We start from the raw sequence: 19,820 nt of genomic DNA on the forward strand, positions 1-19,820 counted from the left end.
AATAACAAACGAAATTCTTCACTAATGCTGTCTTAAAAGTAGTAGCATGTTTAAATGTCAAATCCTGTGAAAATAAACGTCAAATAAGTGAAGATGAGAAGTCATAAAAAACAAATATACTTTGAAAAAGCTTAGATTTTTAACATGAAAGCTTGGATGTGTAATACAAAGGTCACGTACAAGATAAAAAAAATAGAGTTTAATACTGGATTGAGAAATTGGAGATTACAGTGTGATCCTCCTTATCTACCCCACACCAAGGTTGCTCAGTCGAAAATTTGTGAATTTCCTAATTTCACGACATGAAGACGATTTAATGCCATTCTTTTTCTTGAGTGGCTCGTATACTATGGCCTCTCTGTGAATCAAACTGGATTTGCATAATCTAGTTACACAGGTTTACACTGATATTGTAAAACCGACCGTGGGGAATCTATGAAAGAAATGAAATGAGATTGCCGGTTCCGGCCGTTTTAACTTCGAATCATTTCCTTTCTTTGCCCGGCAAGAGTGCGTCAAATAAAAAAAAAGAAAGAAAGAAAGAAAGAAAAAATAAAAGCCAGTTTGAGCAGATTCTTTTTCTACCTACGCTGAAAACAAACAATACTATGTTAGAAGTGGGTGACGTGTCCTGTTACCAACAGGATGGTTATCAGATTAGCTCGAGTAGGAACTAATGTAACTAGAGTGAATTTCTTTCTCCTTTTCATTTTAATGCCACGAATAAAGTTTGTCGTTATAACGAATGCTCTCTCAACAACCTTCCTTTCATCTTAACAACACGATGTCATCATATGCGCTTCGGTGAATCTTCAATTCTTTTTCACTTCCTTTCTCTGTATGACCATCAGCAGGGCACCGGATTTAGTTGTTTTTGAAGTCGAGGCGGGGGGGGGGGGGGGAGACGGGGGTTCGAAGCGCAAGCACTGCATTAGAGGCTGCGGGAGCCATTGTTGGTTCGCTTTTGTGTTGTGATGTATTGTTCATCCTCTTTTCAATCTTTTGTATTACGTCATTTGGTTATTGCACCTGTCCGAAACACCATAGGAATCAACCTCGTCCCCAGGGCTTTTCCCTTAAAAAATGGGTGGGGCCACCCATTTTTTAAGGGAAAAGCCCTGGGGACGAGGTTGCATAGGAATGGCAATAGAGGAGCGGTTTGGCCATGTACCATTGCACTTTCCACTCTCCCCAGTCTTCCTAGCGTAAACGTCTGCACTACAGACGATGAGGTGAAAATTATGCTCTTTAATCACAAGAAACGTCATATGGGCGTAGTATAGTGAAAAAAGAAGTTTATTCGTTTTTTGTTTCAACTTCCTACAAGATATATTAATTATTAAAATGTATGACTGTTTTTCTTACCATACCTTTTTTTAAAAAAACATAAGTTTCACTTTTTTACTTGTCTACACGGACGAAAAACTAAAACAGGCTTCTCACGCTCGCAAATAACATTGTCTTTTACAATCATGAGATATCCCAAAACATGGGACGAGATTAAAGGCAAGTAATCGCTAAGTAACGCCTGACGAAAACCGACACCATCGTTGCATGACTTTAAACATTTTAAGACACTTTACCCTTTATTTTAGAAATCTGCCATGATTAAACGAGGTCCCGATTAACAAATACTTAGTATAGGGTTTCTTTTTACTCATGGCACTCAAGACAATAAAATAAATCTTCACTCAAAAATAATAACTGGTATAAATAAAATTAATAACCACGAGGGATTGATGATCGTTTCACCAATGTAACATAACGCATATCATCCAACTAATTTCCTTTTTTGATTGGAAAGATTTTCTCCGTTCTCTCTAGCCCGCATGGCAGGAGCAAGCGCGAGATGAATAATGCGCGCGACAGAGGAGGACACGCGCGAAAAAGGAGGAAACGAGCAAGGAAAGAGGCTTAGGTCAGTCCATTGTTGATGACCAAATCTCCTCAGGTTGCAAGTGGAATAAGTTTCGGAAAACTAAAACAAACTGCAACATTGTGTATGGCGTTGCTCTATGCAGCTTTTAATAGCACGAGAATGCATAACGAACTCACTTACTTAAAGCAAAAGAACGGATTGAAATGCTCTAACCTCGGACAAAAACTGAGGGGAGAGAAAAACCGTTTGCTACTCAATAGCTGCTACTGAATTAAGCTGTAACAGGAGTTGCTGACACTCCTGCAGCGCTCTCTTGTCACCGATTTTTTCCAGGGAAGTTGCAGCTTCGACGAGCATCTTTTTCCTCTGGCACGGACCGGATAAAAATGGCAGTGGAAGATGTCGGCAAGCCATCATGAGGGCCGCTGCCTTCTCTCGCTCTCCTGTTACCCCAGTGCGTTCTTCTTCATAGTCTGTACATGGAGGAAACGAAGTTTTTTTAGATCCATTAAACTATCACAAGAAAAAAGTTTAAAAGCTCAAAACTCGTAGTAGAATGACGACGGCTAACACGTTTTCACACCAAAATGACGCTGGTTCATGCGCGCGCACTACTTAGAATTGAGAAATCTCGTACTCGTAGTCATCTTCGTTCTCGAATCTAAGGCCAGTCTCTAATGACGTAGTGACGACGGTAACAAGTTATCAAATGTTAGTACTTTTTATCATTTTGCGATGAGAAAAGGGCTTAACCTCCTCAAAAAAAAAAGGTGTTAACAGGGTGTGTATTTTTTAAGAATACGCGAAAAAAAACTTAAACAAGTCAAATCTCCTCTTCGAAGTCTTTCTCGTGCTCGGATCTAAAGTTCTTTATTTAATGACACAAGGGGCGAAAACAAAATCTCTATGCAAGTGTGTCTATTTTGAAATAAAGGAGAAAATAGACATAGTATTTATCAGTGCTAATGTACCTGCGTCTCCATGGTGATGTCCCTCATGGTGACAGGAGGTGACCACTCGTTGTCTTAGTGTACTCCTCTGTAGCAAATGATGTGTCTCTGTAGGGTTAGCTCCTGCCATTAGACGTGTTACAGCCTCGTACAAATAAAGCTAAAAAAATACAAAAAAGAAAACTTTAGCGTTAATCCTTGTGACCCTGTCCTTAATAGTAACGCAAGCACAAGCATGAGCACGGTCATAAGAGTAAGAATAACGCAAGCATAAGAATAAGGATGAGTATAGAAGCTTTAATACGCACTGGTCACGACGGCCGTGACATAAGCATAAGCATAAGAATAAAGATAAGTATAGAAGCTTTAATACGCACTGGTCACGACGGCCGTGACATAAGCAAAAGCATAAGAATAAGGATGAGTATAGAAGCTTTAATACGCACTGGTCACGACGGCCGTGACATAAGCATAAGCAGAAGAAGAACGCAAGGTTTTGAGATTCTTGTTCTCAAGTTTATGCTTATGTCAAGGCCGTCCTTGTTAGCGCATAAACTCCTTATGCACTTCTGCTATAAAACGTTTTGAGATTTTTCGTGGAGATGCAACAGAAAATTGGTACGAAGTCCTGTCTAAAAGGAAAGTTGCAACTTGTCGCCACTTACTTTAGTAAACAAATTTTTAAAGCGGAAGATGAGAAACTGTGTGAGACGAGCACCGGGAGCTGAAACGAACACCCATCTACGTCGAAGTTTAACAAAGATACGTGTCAAACGTCGATCGGGAATTTGATGCTAATGGAGAAAATTTGCATTAGATTCGGCACAAGTACAGTTCGACGTTTGAAACGGCCTATCTGGTTTGTTTTAAGCAAATACATGTTATGTGTTTTTGGCACCGTTCACAGTAAAAAAAACTATTACATACATAAGCCTTATGAGGTTCTTAGCTTAGAACTCCATTTTAGAACCCAGCCTTGTTAGTACAATTAATACAAGATTCTGCGCCTTACCCTTGGAAGTGCCGCAGGGACATTATGAGTGAGTTTCTGCAAGCTATCAAGATCACTCTGAAATGACCGTAGTTCCACAGGATCGACTGACTGGTTGGGATTCGATTTTTGCGAGAACTCCCAGATATCCTTTCTAGTACCTAACAACCAATCACAGCACAACAGCTGTGCCAGCTGATGCAGCCGGCTTACGCCGGAGTGATGAAGCGAGGAACCAAGGTTGATGCTTTCCGCCAAATGAGCACCGGACTTCCAACACAGCTGCAAACAATCTTCAAGCGAGTCAGGTGTCAAGTCTCCCTTAACGATTCGCTTCTTGGCTAGATATGCTCTTAGAATTGCTTTTGCTAATGGATTTCTGGAGTTTGCCACAGGGTCTCTGAAAGAGAAACAATGTTTTCAAAAGATAATTTAATTAATATAATCGAAAATCCACTAACAGCCACAGTCCATAAATTGACTCTTGTTTAAACCTTTAAGCCGTAAGAGTGATCAGCATCAAATTTCTCCGTGTAATATCAATGCTTTGTAAAACAGAGTGGTCATGATAAATACGGACATGATCACACAAGATTTTGCTTGATATTTTATCAACTTCTCCCCACTTCTTCTATAGGAAATGAATAGGGGCAACAAATGAGAATTCAAATTTTGATATTAGGGTTTAAAGGGTTAAACCTCTCTACAAGGGCCGTGTGAGAAGAGGATCCATTGTACCAAAGTCTAGGCCAAACGTCGAACTTTTCATGAGACGAACCAAACTTAGTGAGTTAAGTTCATGAAAAGTTCGACTTCTGGCTCAGTTAAGGTCCCCTGAATGAGTTTGGATCGTCCAACACGTTCTATCCGTCTGAAGCAGACGGATAGAACGTCTGATGATCGTCTCCGGGACAAACTTCGATCTTCAAATGCGACGAACTAAACTAATAATTTAAAAAATATATATTATATATTATATCTAGCCTCGTTCCGGAGAAAATTTATTACCTAACACCCACTGGACGGCCAAAATTGCTTTTTGGTCTGATTCAGCTGATTGGTTCGACGCGTTCTAAGTTTGACGTCTGCCCCAACAGACGATCTTAACTTAACATAAGTCGACTCAAATCAGAGTTTGGTTCGTCTCATAAAAAGTTCAACGTTTGGCCTAGGCCTAACTCACACAAGAGTCCAACCTATAATTTTCTGATAACTCCGTTTTGAACGAATTCACGCGAGTGATATTTCTATACTTTTCAGGTATTTCTAGGCTCAGAGATTGACCCTTTTTCAGCCTGTAGAACAGGCGTTAGTTTTTCGCATTTTTCAGGCGAGTGAAGGCAACCGCAAACGAGCGAGGAGCGCGAAACACGCGCAACGGGGGACACGCGTCACGTGGCCTTTTCAAAAATATTCGGACACGTGTAGACGAGGCCTAAGCCCCGATATTCTTGGGGACAGATCGCAATGCACGCACGTATGTATACTACCTGAGAATAGGGAGCTTAAGCAACGACGATGACGACGGCAGTAAAAACGTCGATAAAAAAGTAATTTACGTCCTTTCAAACTACATCGCGTCAATTTGGAACCGCTCGATTTGTCAAATAGAGGCGATTTTTCTTGGAGTTGAATTCTTGAGAAAATTTATCCAGGTTCAAACAGAGAAAGGAAAGTCACCGTCGTATGTTCGGGTCCTCAATAAAACGTCGCATTAGGAGAGCTGTTGTTTTGCTCATAAAAAAAATTGTTGTGGTTGTTGTGGTTGTTTCAGCTCCCCAATACCAAACAACAAACGAAACTGAAAACTAATTAGACTTACTCTGCATTCCACAAGCTCTTGGGAACGCTTTCCACGGTACTGTAAAACCTTTCGGCAGCTTCATCCTCGCCTTTCAGCCAGTGAACAGCCACCATTCCTACTGCTACCCACCACTTGGCCACCTCATCATCACTGACAGCAGCTGATGATGATGATGATGATGACATGTTGATAGAGTCTCTACTGGTAGAAGCACACTCATTCAGCATGTGCAGGAAATGCAGGGCATCACGAGCACTCTCGTTACCAGATGAGTTCTCATCACTGGAGGTGGGTAGTACAATAGAGGAGAGTGCATAGCGCAGAAGGTGCTCCCTGAAAGCTTGGCTGACATGGGCAATTGGATCAACTGAAACCAATCAACAGTTATTGATGAAAAAAAAAACGTCCTAGTTTAAAACAAATAAAACAATAACAACACCAAGGCAAAATGAAACTACAGAACAAGATCTGTCTCTAGCGACTCGTTTTATGTTAAGTTCTCTGGAACCGATAAAATGTATGCCTTTTTCACGAGAATCGGTGCCCAAATTTGGAACTCTATTCCTTATTGGATTAAAATACTTACACGTTCGTCCTTTCGTAAAAAAATAAAGGAATTATTACTAAATTTCTTGCGGTCAGAAGATGATTATGTCGAAGTCTCCCGTCTTATTAAGTTATTTAATACTTTAGGTTAGCCTCTCTTCGTAATCGTTATGTCCTTGTCTTGTTTTATGTTAGTTTAAATTTTATTTACTGTATAGTAGTGTCTTCACTGTTATTTAGTCCATCTACATTTAAATCTTGTTTTGTAATATGTCTTCAGCTCCCCCCGCCTCGATTAGTTTATAAGCTATTTGCGGGTGGGAAAGTAATGTAATTAGTTATTCTCCAATTTTCAATAAAATTTGTTGTTGTTGTTGTAAATGAATAAAGTTATGAACAATGGGGGAGCGGGGATGGCGCGGTAGTAGCGAGAGCACTCGCTTCCCAACACCAGGGACCATACGATCCGACGACGGCGAAACGGACAAGTGTCATCCTCGGTAAATTTATTTGGATATTTTGCATACATTGTAGGTGGTTGAGAGGGGCCACACATGGAGGATGACCCATAATCATTAGAAGCCATCAACTGCTCTTATTATCAGAAACTGAGATTAAACTGTTCCCTCAGTTGCTACCTTTACCTAAGGATCCAGGATCCGAGACTAACGGTGGCAAACAAGTAGCAGACGTAAAACATTTCTGTTTGAGATTTTGGCAAAGGTCTCTCAGAAGTTAAATGAAATTTAAAGAAGTTAACAACAAGGAGTGCAGTTTCTTGATGTCAGTCAGGGGTCAGTGTGGTGGCTCAAGCATGGTCAGCCATGCTTTGCCCACGGGATTAGCGTGGGAGTGCAGTACTGTTTTGGCGGCGCATCAGCTTCATGTGCTTACAGCGTTTTCCTGGAAGCTACTCGCTTCCTTTAGCCTTTGGAATATGCATTTACCCCTATTCTCCCCCCTCCTTTACTATTCCACTGATTAATCAGTGTGACAGGAACCTGGTTCCACTGGCATGGGGGCTCATGGCTGGAAGGTGCAGGTTTACCAGCCATGGGGGTGTAACTCGGTCCAGTAGCTGGCTTTGTCAAAAGTGGAAGCCCCTGGACATCCCGCACACCCACTTCCATTTAGAGACACAGGTTGTTAACTTCTCAGTAACTGACAACCCGCTTATTCAAGACATTGTAGCTCTTACCTTTATTACTGACACTGGCCCACATGCTGTCTCCTGCTTTACACGACCATTTTCTGCTCACAAAGAAACGGTGTCCCTTGGGTTGGAAAAGCCACTGTAGAGAAGCTGGAACTGTTTTGCCGCTGGCTCCATAAGATGTCTGTGCACGACTAAGAAAGTACCTCTGGTAGATAACAAAGAACAAGAAATTTTTATTTCGAGAGGTACAGAGGTTTAATTTAAGTTATTTCAGGATTGTGTATACTGGCCACTTAATACAGGGTAGCCACTTCATAGGTGGCAACTTAATGAACTGAAGTTTGACTGTATTAAGTCAAGGTCTGACAAAGTGTTAGCATGAGAAAACAGCCACCCGTGGTTTAAGGTCTGATAAACGAGCGCAGAAATTCCATACTGATGACGTGCCACTACTAAGATCTGGGTAGTGACACATCATCAGTATGGAATTTCTGCACTCCTTTCTCATACGTCATTTCATTAGGAAACCACCAGCTGCATCGCATAATGTCAGCTGTTTTCTCACGCTAAGAAAGCGTATCTTCCCCTAGCCTTTGTTCCAGACACTCTACACTGCCTGGGCTATTATACAAATGATTTAGACGAAGTGTAGGCCAGCTGCAACACAGGCCGATCTTATCCTGACTTAAGTAAATCTATGAAGCCTTACTTGCAGTTACTCAGAGTGGCATAACCTACCGCAATGAAGTGAAGTCCATCAGGAAATGAACTTCTTATTTGAATTGCAGCTGATACGTAGATCTCGGACAGGACTTCAAAGCTTACGAGTTTATCGGCTGACTCTGCCAAGTTCATAGCTGCCAGGCCAAGGAATGATGAACGCCAGCCATCCATGGACACATGACCTAGAACACACAAAATGATCCCACTGAAAGACTTTATAGGAAAACGTTACATGTAGCACAATATGAAATCTCAATCACCTCTACGCTTGAATAGCAACTGATGATTTTCTTGCCTTGGAATGTATAAATGAAGTACTAATTTGCCTATTTTCCCCTTTTTTTTTTTACTGACAAACTTAAAAGGAGTTATGCTTGGTTGATAAGCTTGGATTTGATAAGAGAAGTTAAGAATAGCTAAGAAAGAAGACCTCTTGGGGGGGGGGGGGGGGGTATGTACATTGTATGTCCCCAGTCTGAATTTAAATACAATCGTTTTCACGTTTCGAGGAGTAAGGCATGTCAGTATTTAACCCATTTTTATGTTGTTTGACGCCATTTTATCTAGTCTTATGTCACAGTTTTATTGCTTGTAGGAATTTTCACCCTAACATAGCCTCAAGAAAACCTTCAAACCTTTCTTTTCCCAATTTTATGTTGTTTGTCGCCATTTTATCTAGTCTTACATCACTGTTTTAAGGCCAAGTTGCTTGTTGGAATTTTTACCCTAACATGGCCTCAAGAAAACCTTCAACCCTTTCTTGTCAGAAACAACATGTCCCAATTAACAATACTAGTAACCAGTCTGTGCATTGTAAAAAAAATAGCGCGCTGCAGGCAAGAAAAGTCTGTTTCCCAGCTGACCACCTAAACAGCCAAAACCAGAAACAGGCTTTGAGAAAGTCTATCGAATAAGCACCGCAGCACTTATTAAATTTGAGGCCAGCATTTTTTAACTGCAATCGATCCAACCCTTGATCCATCGATCTCTTCTATCTTTTGATGCCTGCAGTTTAATGTAAGCTTCCATACATTGATCACTGCTCACCTGTGAGACTCAGTTGATGAAGCTGATGATAAACCATGGCTGCATCCTTTGCAGAGAGTTTAACATGCTCCTTGTCATCTTTGCTTCTGCCTCGTAGCTTAATCCCACCAGCAGCAGAGACAAGCCATGATCCAATCCATAGTCTGTGCAGGATATGACGCATTACCTGCCAAATCAGGCCACAGGCCACATCAAGCTTGGAGACTGGAAGTGGGCGTTTCAGAGCTGTCAGGCAGATCTGTAGGTGCCTTGATGCTGACATGGTGTCTCCCTGAGGAAAAAAAAAACAAGAGAGAGAAAAAGAAGAAAGATCATGAACGGTCGTTATTGAAAGACTGGTCATTGCTAATATGAATTTGAAACAGCTCTATAACAACATAATGGCAGAAGAAACAACAATCAACCACCGTCTAAAACCTCTTTCACTTTCAGCAATTCAAATTCAATAGCTTTTCTTGACCAAACACCAATGTAGTTTAAATTGATGAAATATTAATGCAATGCATTAGGCTGAGAGAAGTGAAGAAACCCTTTTCTTTTTAGGAAGGGACCCTTCCAAGGTATTTTCAACTTTTAAAAATGACAGTGTTTGTGTAGGAAGGGGTACAAACTTGCCCTCCACTGTACAAAGTCTGGAAAAATTAGTGACTCTGCAGAGCCATATCCTTGTTAGTTTTCAGCAAATCACTCTCACATTAGGAAACTTAGCAAATTTTAAGGCACTCTTTTTAACAGATTTTCACTAACTTGACCATGTAAAAAGTTAAAAAATAAATAGATCTGGAAACTGGGTCTATTTTAAGACATGCTGTGTGGTGGCTAAGATTTGCTGCCAACACAGCAGCACCTGCACATGGCTTGTACTTCATCAGGTTGACCAATCTTTCAGAAACTTTTTATACTCATGACATTATGAAAATAGTTTAATCATCTTGCTACAGAACAATAATAATTTCTGCTACACTCAGTTAAAGTACCTTGCCAAGATCTGCTTCTGCTTGGTTTCTATGCCTCCAAAACAGCACAGCATTGTCAGAGTGTGGTCGTGTGACAGGCTCACCAAATACAAAGATGCGCACTAATACTGCTAGGGCTATAACTCCATGAAGCAACCATTTGATTGCAAACAGAGCAACACTCTGTAGCCAGTTATCCTGTGGTACAAGACTGGCACTGCCAATGGAATTCAAGGTTCTTGCACCAGCATGCGATGCGTGCCTTTCATTTACTTCCGAATTAGAGAATAGCAGGTCTGATGAAAGAATGAAAAAGTCACTTCAGTATTTCTAAACGAATTTAAACAGAAAGCTACATGCAGCTTACCATAAGTTTTAAAACGTTTCATTGCCATTTAGGGACGAAACGTTTGGACTTAACAGAAAATTTAAATTTAATTAATAGACAGACTGGAATGGATACAGGGCTCAAAGAAAGTCCTGTCCATTTTTCCGGGGCAAGTAGATGTAATACTCCATTCACACCAAAGAAACAGGAAAGGAAGAAGTGAAAAGCAGTAACTGAAAATGAGAACACATGCTTTTGCACAGAATTCAAATGAACCTTAACACGTTATGTAATTGCACTAAATTTGCATTTGATAAAAGTACAGTAAGCAGATTTCATGAAGAAAACAAATTATTAATCTAAACCATGTTCAACCAAACAGCATGTTTAAGCTTTGGTGTGAATGGAGCCTAAGTTTTTAACCTCACTTGTCCAATGGGAAAGGGTGGATACATGTTATCTGGTAACTAAATCATTACTTAAGGCAAGGAAACAAAGGTCCTGGGTAATTATCAAAATGTGAGAGGTCTGAATTCCTGCATAATTATTATTTTTGTGAAAAATTATCATAATGTTAACAATAATTTATGGGTTGGATATTAGGTTTTTTGTACTAAAAACTAAATGGGTTAAGGAATGGAGGGACTTTCAAAACTTTTTGATGGCAATACGTCCTTCTAGGAGAGAAAATAATGCTGTACCTTTGTCTAGTTGGGGAAAGACATAACTCAGTGGGTTAATGAACAAGAAGGTAAACATGAAGGCAAACAGAGCTACACGAGTGCGATCCATCATTCCACAGCTACTGACAGGAAGAGCCTCCACCTTGACTTGTGTCTTGTCTTTTGTAAGAGAGTCAGGTGTGGGTGGAGTTAATGGGTTTGGTATTATGCTACTGGTCTTGCTGACTTCTTCCACGTCACTGTTGTCTTGTTTCTGGGTGGCTGATGTTTCAGTCATGACAGTATCTTCTGTTACTTCTCGTTTTGTCTGCTGTTCCTTTTGCTTCCTTACAAGCTCACTGATGGTTTCTGGCAAAGAGAAAGACCCACAATCCATGAAAAATATGTCGACTGTTTACAGTTGTCATTTTTAGTCACATGGCTAAAGGATTTTTAAAGGCTCATGAGTTTATACATTATCACAACTGCCAGGTGTTGTGATTCACAGTGAATTTTTAGTCTTTTTTGCTCACACAGTTTGAAAACAACACAGGTGAAAATGTTGGGCTACTATGAGCAAGAACCCCCAAACTTTTTTATTGGAAATGAAAGGAAAATAAAACCAAAAAAGCCTGACTAGGTAACATTTCTTTCCCTAATGGGGACAGACTTGACACTTTAGCTACCTATGAAGAGGAGGAGTACGATCATGCAAAATTGCCTAGTAAATTGTAACTTAGGCAAGGTTAACCTTGAGACTTCACTAGTGAATCAGCAGTCGAGCCCCAGGCAGGCAGGCTTGTGCAGGCTTGTGCAGGTCTACAAGGGCTTCCATGTGATTGCATAACTCAGCTTTCTGAGTTTTGCTTTGCTGCTGCTTTGCAGAATAACTTTGACCAATACTTTAAAAAAACAGTCTACCTATTTCACGTGGAACCAGGCTGCATGCAACTGTGAGCCATGGGGTGATTCTAGCTCATGTTCATGACTATACAATGGTATAATTATACATTCAACAAATTCAAGTTGATTTAATAAAAGGATGTTGTGTATTTGAAAATTAATTCAATGAGTTTGGAAAGAAATGCACCTCTCTTTTGCTGTTCCATTTTTAGAGCTATGTTCTCCTGCTTGAGTCGTGCATTATCATTTTGAAGTTTATGAATGACCTCTATTGCCTTCCTCAAAATACCTGCTTTATTCATCTGAAATAGAAAGAAACAGACAATTAGTGAACAGAAAGCGTGGGAATACATAATCAAGAAGGAAAGCTTTCCAAAAAATCATTTTTGTTACAATCAGTATTGAGTAACCAAAAAGATGTTGCTTTTATAACATAACATCAGCTCAATCAAGAAATCAGTATTGAGACTTAACTAAGCCTACCTTCGTATCTTGCCCACAAACAAGGTCTTTCAACTCCACAATTTTGTCATTGATACTAGTTCGGTAACGCTTCTCGATCAAATTATGAGCTGAGCGCTTTTCAGTTTTAACACCACTTTGTCCCTTGGAGTTGGCCAGGCGACTTATAGGTATCTTGTTAGCATCCAAAACAATGGGTATCGTTGCTGTTAGAACACCATTGGGGCCCTGAGACAGGGTGGGTTGAAGTGTAGACTGACTCAAGTCTAAGGTTCCGATAACAGTTGCAGGAGCTTCTGACTTGACAACTTGAGTTTGGAGTTGAGACTGGAAATGATGTAAGTTGTTATTTAACCACTGACTGTGAGTAATACAAGTACTACTTGGAGAGAAAATACTTGACTCTAAGGCAGAGCCTTAATTTGGACTTACTAAATATTGGTAAATCTTGAAAAAGAAAACCAGGGCTGGGTTGTTCAAAGCTGGGTTAAGATAAACCAGGGTTAGCGCAAAATTTGAAGTCAGATATGTAAGCTTAAAAAGTAAATTCTGTTTAACTCTTTTTGTCAACAAGTTGATGACTGGATGCTATTAAAAATATCAGAGAAAAGTATCCCAGAAAATGCTTTTGAACAAAAGAAAAGATACCGGGGCTAAATTTAACCCTAGGTTAAGAGCTAATTGGTCTTCAGACAACTGGGCCCAGTATCAAAAATAGCCTCAGCTTGCAATACCCAACAAAGTTACCCAGCATTAAGAAAATCAACACTTTTCAAGCCATTTAGCACAGTCAAATGCCTAAACAACTACAGTATATTCTTTAAAACTGCAATTGAAAGTCCAAGGGTTAAGGGTCATATATTATTTTGAACTTGCACATTTTCAAGGATTCTCACACAGGAAAAAATAACAGATTCCCATTTTTGGATATTTTAGGGAATTTAAAGAATACCCATAAAAATTCCAAATTTGGCAAAGTGAGACAAGTCCCAACCAGGGAATTCCCAACCAAGTTCCCTAATTGGGACTTGTCTCACTCTTCCAAATTTGGGATTTTTGTGGGTATTCTTTAAATACCCTAAAATATCCAAAAATGGGAATCTGTTATTTTTCCTGTGTCAGTGCTCAAAAGGAGTATGATATACCAAATAAGAACAAAATTAGATAATATAAAATAATAAGTGTGTTTGTTTGGCTTCGTGAACTACATTGTATGCTTCATTTTGCACACCAAGCAATGTTTCCGGAGCTTCCAACAGTGTTTCTGTTATTTAACAGGCACTTGCTCACAAAATAAACTGTAAAAACCCTCAACATACTTGTTGTGCCTGTGGACTTGAAGCTTGGACATTCACTTTAACAGGTGAAACAGGAGAAGTTGGCTGGAGAGGGGATCCTGGTGTTGACGACACTGAGGACACAGACACAGGCGATGGAACTTGCTGCTGTGGTGATGACTGTCCTTCAGAAACCACCACTTGTTGCTGTGGTGTTGATGGAGGCTGCTGCGTTGGCCACACACCAAGGTGCTGCAATAATTGCTGGAGGATAGCAGTCTGATTCAACATAGGCTGAGCAGGCTGCTGTGGTGGCTGTGGTTTGGGCTGCAATAATTGTTGTTGCAGCTGCTGCTGTTGCTGTTTCTGCAACTGCTGTTGTTGCTGCTGTTGCTGTATCAAAAGCTGCAAAAGCTGGGGAGTAGTTTGTGGAGTCTGTTGAAGGTACAACAAGATCAGATAAGTTTATTTCAAGGTTACCAGTCAACAAAGTGAAAAGATCATCCCGGACTACTCCCTCGTTTTCCCTCTCCCTCATCTATGAAACCCTACATTGTATATCAGGAGCACCACCTCCTTGACATCCAAAAAGGACTTTAAACAGTACCCCATCACTTATGTGGCTAAAATAATGGAATTTGGGCTAAGTTAAACTCGTGAAATGGCTGGCTAGCTGTCTCTCATCAGAGATATGCGGGGCACCCTAATTGTGTCAAAGGGGATTTTGGGTCTTTTCACATCCATTCTCTTGAGGTCAAGCCATTGCATGTTGTTGCCTGTTGTGGCTCATTTGTGCAAAGTGTCTTTTCTGTTCCCCACCCTCTCCCCCCTACAGTAAGTTTATTATGATATGTATGATTAGCAGCAAGACAGTGCCTGGGTGGATGCCACTCTCAGGGTTATTGAGGTTACACAATGCACTTGGCCGCAGTTTAGGGCTCCACCAGCCTCACAGCACCTCACACCATCCTCATATTTGCTTATGGGATAAACTTTATTTAGAGCTTCTTTCTGTTGATTTTTCTGCAGAATTCATTACGTTATCCTCTTATCATTATCTGCTATTATTATTGTAAACATCACTAGCTCACAGGTACAGTGAATGGGATTGGAAATATTAAGGTACAATTTTATTGTTAAAGGGCTACGATTTCCTGGTAAAATCCAATTTCAGGTTAACCACCATATTTCCTTTGTCTCCTATGAATAATTTGGGCAACCAAACAATAGAAATTCTCAACCAAAATAGGTTGAATACTGATCTAAGCTGAGTAAGGATTTTACCCACAACGGAGAAATTAATAACATTGTAGAATACATAAGGACTACTGCATGGATTCGGTACGCTGATCATTTTTGCCAATCGAGAAAAAATTTTGTCTTCCCTGTCTTCTCCCTGACCACAGAATCTCTGTCTATTGCCAGATGCTCGGACTTAATTTTAATAAAGCAACATACATTGTACACTGTATATCTGAGGATTGATACAGATTCTCTTGTCCCAAAGTTTGAGCAACATCATCAGAAGTCATGGGAAGGAGCAGGTAAATGATCATTATTTTAAAGTACAATACTTTCAGGTTTATTTCAGGTGCCAGGTTTATTGAAAGTGAAAGCTTTTGCATTTCCTACCTGTTGGGTTATAACTGACTGTTGTTGAGTGACAGATGGTTGCGGAGCTGTGACAACAGGAGTTCGAGAGGCTGGAGCTAGAATTGAAGGTTCCCGAAGAAGTTGCTCTAAGCTTGTGTTATGCATGGTTTGTAGTCCCTGTTGGTTCTTCTGTCCCTGAAGTAAATTAAGCAGCTGCTGTGTAGCTGTGTTCTGGCTTTGCAGAGGGGCTGTACTACCATTTACATTTAAGTTCTCCTCCTGTTTTACTGCAATGGGAGATTGTAAGAGTGACAGTACTGATTGTCCTTGCTGGGGTGTAGCTTTTGAAAGATAGTCTTCAAAATTGAAAGATGAACAGTCCTCATCTATGGCCATGGATGATTCAGGAGGAGTTATGGGTGGCGAAAGAACAGAGTTTGGTGGTTCAGTCTTTATGTTGACTCCTGCTGTTGTGCCATTAAGTTCTGAAGTTGGTCCACAAAGGAAGTCCAAAAATCTCTCTAAATAACAAAAAAGAAGTTAAGTTAAGAGATTTAACAAATGTCAAGTAAAGTTGAAGCTCTCCTTGCGACCACTCTAGTAAGCAACCAGCTCAAGTTACGACCACCTAAAGTTGTGAAACCCTGTATGAAGTGCAACTTAAACATTATAATGAAACACTCTAGTAAGCGACCATGACCACTTTTGGGATTACCCAACTGGACTTTTCGTTTGTTTTTAAGCTCTTGTAATCGACCACTCGAGTCTTATTCATGAAAATCAACACTACAATGAAAAAGCACACTGCACTAATGATAAAGATCTTATACAGTGGTGCAGTATTGTATTTGTAAAAGTTCAATAAAGTTTGGATATACAGAAACTCATTAAACATTAATTTCTTTTGTTTTTTCTTTGTGAATCATTAATGAGTTTCTGAAGCTTTCATAAGCTACCACCCATGCACTATTGTTTTATCATACGGTCACTTACGAGAACTCATTCTTGTAAGCGACCAGCCCTAGTTACAACCACTTTTCCAAATTTCCGAGGTGGTTGCTTACGAGAACTTCGACTGTAAAACGTCTCAAGTAGATGAAATTAGATAATTGTCAAAAATGGTTTTTCCTTGGCTAATAAATTATAACCTAAGCAAGTTTAAATGGCACAATTGTCCTTTGGGATGGGTTATTTATGTATACTGTGGAGTTTCCCAGCACACAGAAAAGCCAAAAGGCAAAAGGCAAGTTTTGTGTTGTAGGTTTAAATAATTAGTGTAAGTCTTTGTGCTTAATGTTTATGAGCATTTTTGTCCTTTTTTCTATCCTCTCCCTTACTCTAAGTATGCTTTACAGTAGAGCTTCAATAAGTGACTGCCACCTGTAAGCAGCCAATGATCCAAAACATCACAATTTTAAAAGTACCATGGAACCCCACGACCTCAGTGACACATGCCACTCACCTCATTATTACTTATCATTTTTATTGGCCCTGAATGGCCTAACTTTCTCTTGGAAAAAGATCTTGTTAAGGCAGTCACTGTTATGACCAATGGCTACATTATCAAATCCAAAACAGTGTAATCTTCCAAAATTGTTTCTCCCTGTTAATACGTCGACTCAATCACACTAAATTTAGGAAATCAAAATGCCTGTGAAATATTTCATCAACCTGAGTCATTTACTAATCAAACAGCTGCTTTGCGTTTTCTTCAATCAAAGGGTAACAACAGCTGATGCCTAAAGTCACTAAATTTGATCCTGCCTTGTAATATGGTCACCCCGTTAATTTGGCCAATTATTTTGCTTCCATTGGTGACTGTATTTTAAAATGAGGTCTCACTGCTCGTAACCATCATCATCATCATCTTTATTCACACTATTCAGGTACAGAGAAAAAAATGACATAATACAAGAAACCATAGAATAGAAATGGTAGAGATTATATATTTAAAATGTACTTTTTTTAAATCAGTATGCAACAGCCAAAGTAGCACAGCTTTGGAGTTGGCTGCTGCTTATTTATAAATAAGGAAAAGAATGGAGGGAAAAAAAAAAATATTAAGATTAAACTAATTCACAAAGTTAAACTAATTAACTTAGAACAAACGCCACCGAATCATAGCCCACATCTACCAGCGCCATACAAATGACTTATTGACGATATCAAGCAAAACTAACTAAGAGAGAACGACTGGAGAACTGACAATTTGACTAACAATAGACGACTGTTTAACTGTGACAATAGACGGATCGAAACACACCAATAAAAATTATTATTATTATTAAATTATTATTATTACTGATTACGAGTCTTCATAGCCAATGACATCACGGCTTAACTGACAGACAACCAATAAAATCGCGACGTCATTGACCAATCAGATCACTAACCAGAGTAGGATACCATCAACTGGCGTGATACAACTCACTTTGACTCTGAAGATAACTACCGCACAGGTTGTCGAAACGTCATTCACTCTCAACAACAACAGTCCTATTCAGGACTACGTCCACCCAGACGATCAAACTCAACCTACTTTTCAAGAATTGTTATGAAAACCAAAAAGAAAATAGTCCAAAATAAAAAGTTCCAACTTTAAGATAAGCAAGAAAAAGATAATACCGATAGATATAATTACAAAGTAAGTTTTAATTGGAAATTGAGAAGAAAAGAAACTATGGCTAACATTTGAGCAGATGATTTTTATAAAGCTTTTCAAAACTGCTAGTAGAGAACCGTTCCAAGTTTGTAGGTACTGTTTCCAATAATTTTGAGGCTTCACATACAAAGGTAAATTTGCCAGTGTTGGTCCTTACTTATGGGGTGACCAAAAACTGATCATTCTTTATTGAAACTTTGACAAAATCATTCTTTTAGAGTTTCCAAAGTATGCCACCAGATGACTGAGAATATTTTGGTTATACACGCAATTCTAGCTTAGCTTGACCAAAAACTGTGAAACTCACCATAACACAACCCTACAATAATTATTATTGTAGCTTTTAAGAGCCTGGGTATTGGTCTGGTTTTGGGAACAAAGCCTGCAACTGGTTTAACTCTTTAAGCCCTAAGAGTGATCAGCAACAAATTTCTTCTTGTAATATCAATACTTTGTAAAACAGAGTGGTCATGAGAATTAAGGACATGATCACACAAGATGAATTTGCTTGATACTTTATCAACTTCTCCCCAATTCTTTTGTAGGAAATGAATGGGGGCAACAAATGAGAATTCAAATTTTGATCTTAGGGTTTAAAGGATTAACCCTGCCCCAGTTTAATCCAGTCCCCAGGAAATTAAAGAGAGGAAACTAGAACAACGACTGTCATTAAAGTGTTAAGTTCAGCACATTTTTTCCAAGTGAAATAATAAAGTCATCAATCTGGAGTAAATTAAGGTCCAAAACATAAGATTTCTTTAGAAAGTAGGACTGATGTAGCCTTCTAAAACATTTGCTAAGTTCCTCAAAACCACGTAAATAAAAAAAAATTTGTGTACAATTTTTTTTAATTACAATGTAAGTCTACATATCACCTAATCACATGTACTCTGCATGTTTAGATATAAAAAAAAGTACAACAGCAAGTGAAAAACACGAGTGCCGAGAGCAGTGAACAAAGGTCAGCCGCCTGACCGACATTTTATCCTTTCAAACAAAACTTTGTATCCATGAGGTTGATAAGATGTTTGTTGCTGTGGTTTGGAAGTAAAAGGCAATATCCTTCTGAAAGTGAAAGTCCATGTAACAAGTGCTGCGTGTGTTTTTTCTTTTATTTTTGTCTTTGAAATGTCTATAGACACAAATTCATTGAGAATATAGTCTGCAAGGATTTAAATACATTTTTAACTTTTCAATATAAGGAAGTAGTGAGAAGCGTGCTGATAAAGCATAAGCTTAAAGCTTACATACTTCAGCTCATTCATCAACAATGTTCGACCAAAAGCAACATTATAGATCGAGGAGAAAAACCCATAATGCTTATGCATCGATCCTCAAACAGAAAAATAAGCCATACAATGATCTACTTATTTGCCGCTCATTAAGAAAACAAAGCCATTTGGCGCGTAAACAAAGAGAAACTGCAGTCCATCACCTTTGTTACCTAACCAAAAAATGTTACTTTTTGCGAAGGTTTCTAGCCGATATTATAACAATAAAAGACTTACCGTCGAAACCGTCAATCATGGGCTCATTCATCCCCTTATCACTGTTAAAATTCGTTCTCAAATCCGACATTGTTTCACCAAGAAAGGAAGGCCATCCTTCCCCAGAAGGGTCCGCCATTTTGGCTTCCATAACGGAGGAATCAGTTTCAACCAATCAGGGCATCCGCAGATCGGATGATCTCGTACGATGTTGTGTCATCGTCTGTTTTCTTCCTAGCTTTTTCCCATCGCCTCTTTCGGCCTGAGCTAGGAAAGAAACCCGCGGGAGTGCTGCGGGTGGTAATCGCCACTCTGCAAGAAAGCAAGTCGGTGTACGTGTATCGTAGACGTCTACTTTTTATAAAGGGAAAGGGTGGCCTGTGGTTTCGCTGCG

At 39.5% G+C, this 19,820-nt stretch overlaps 1 protein-coding gene across 2 annotated transcripts; it reads right to left on the bottom strand.

The window, feature by feature from the left end:
• Positions 1-1,278: 1,278 nt before the first annotated feature.
• On the bottom strand, positions 1,279-19,604 carry LOC140947206 (sterol regulatory element-binding protein 1-like). 2 transcript variants are annotated; one of them, XM_073396267.1, is made up of 14 exons: positions 19,448-19,604; positions 15,317-15,798; positions 13,727-14,119; positions 12,429-12,734; positions 12,133-12,247; positions 11,082-11,411; positions 10,074-10,348; positions 9,097-9,367; positions 8,065-8,231; positions 7,369-7,531; positions 5,643-5,991; positions 3,842-4,220; positions 2,851-2,989; positions 1,279-2,352 (listed from the first exon to the last, which is right to left on the bottom strand). In XM_073396267.1, the coding sequence occupies exons 1-14, from the start codon at positions 19,575-19,577 to the stop codon at positions 2,129-2,131; spliced, it is 3,723 nt and encodes a 1,240-aa protein (XP_073252368.1). In that variant the 5' UTR covers positions 19,578-19,604; the 3' UTR covers positions 1,279-2,128. The 2 variants fall into 2 exon arrangements, with proteins under 2 accessions (XP_073252368.1, XP_073252369.1); XM_073396268.1 differs by lacking the exon at positions 12,429-12,734.
• Positions 19,605-19,820: the final 216 nt, after the last annotated feature.

The sequence above is a fragment of the Porites lutea genome, chromosome 9 (genome assembly GCF_958299795.1).
Source record: "Porites lutea chromosome 9, jaPorLute2.1, whole genome shotgun sequence".
NCBI classification, from domain to species: domain Eukaryota; kingdom Metazoa; phylum Cnidaria; class Anthozoa; order Scleractinia; family Poritidae; genus Porites; species Porites lutea.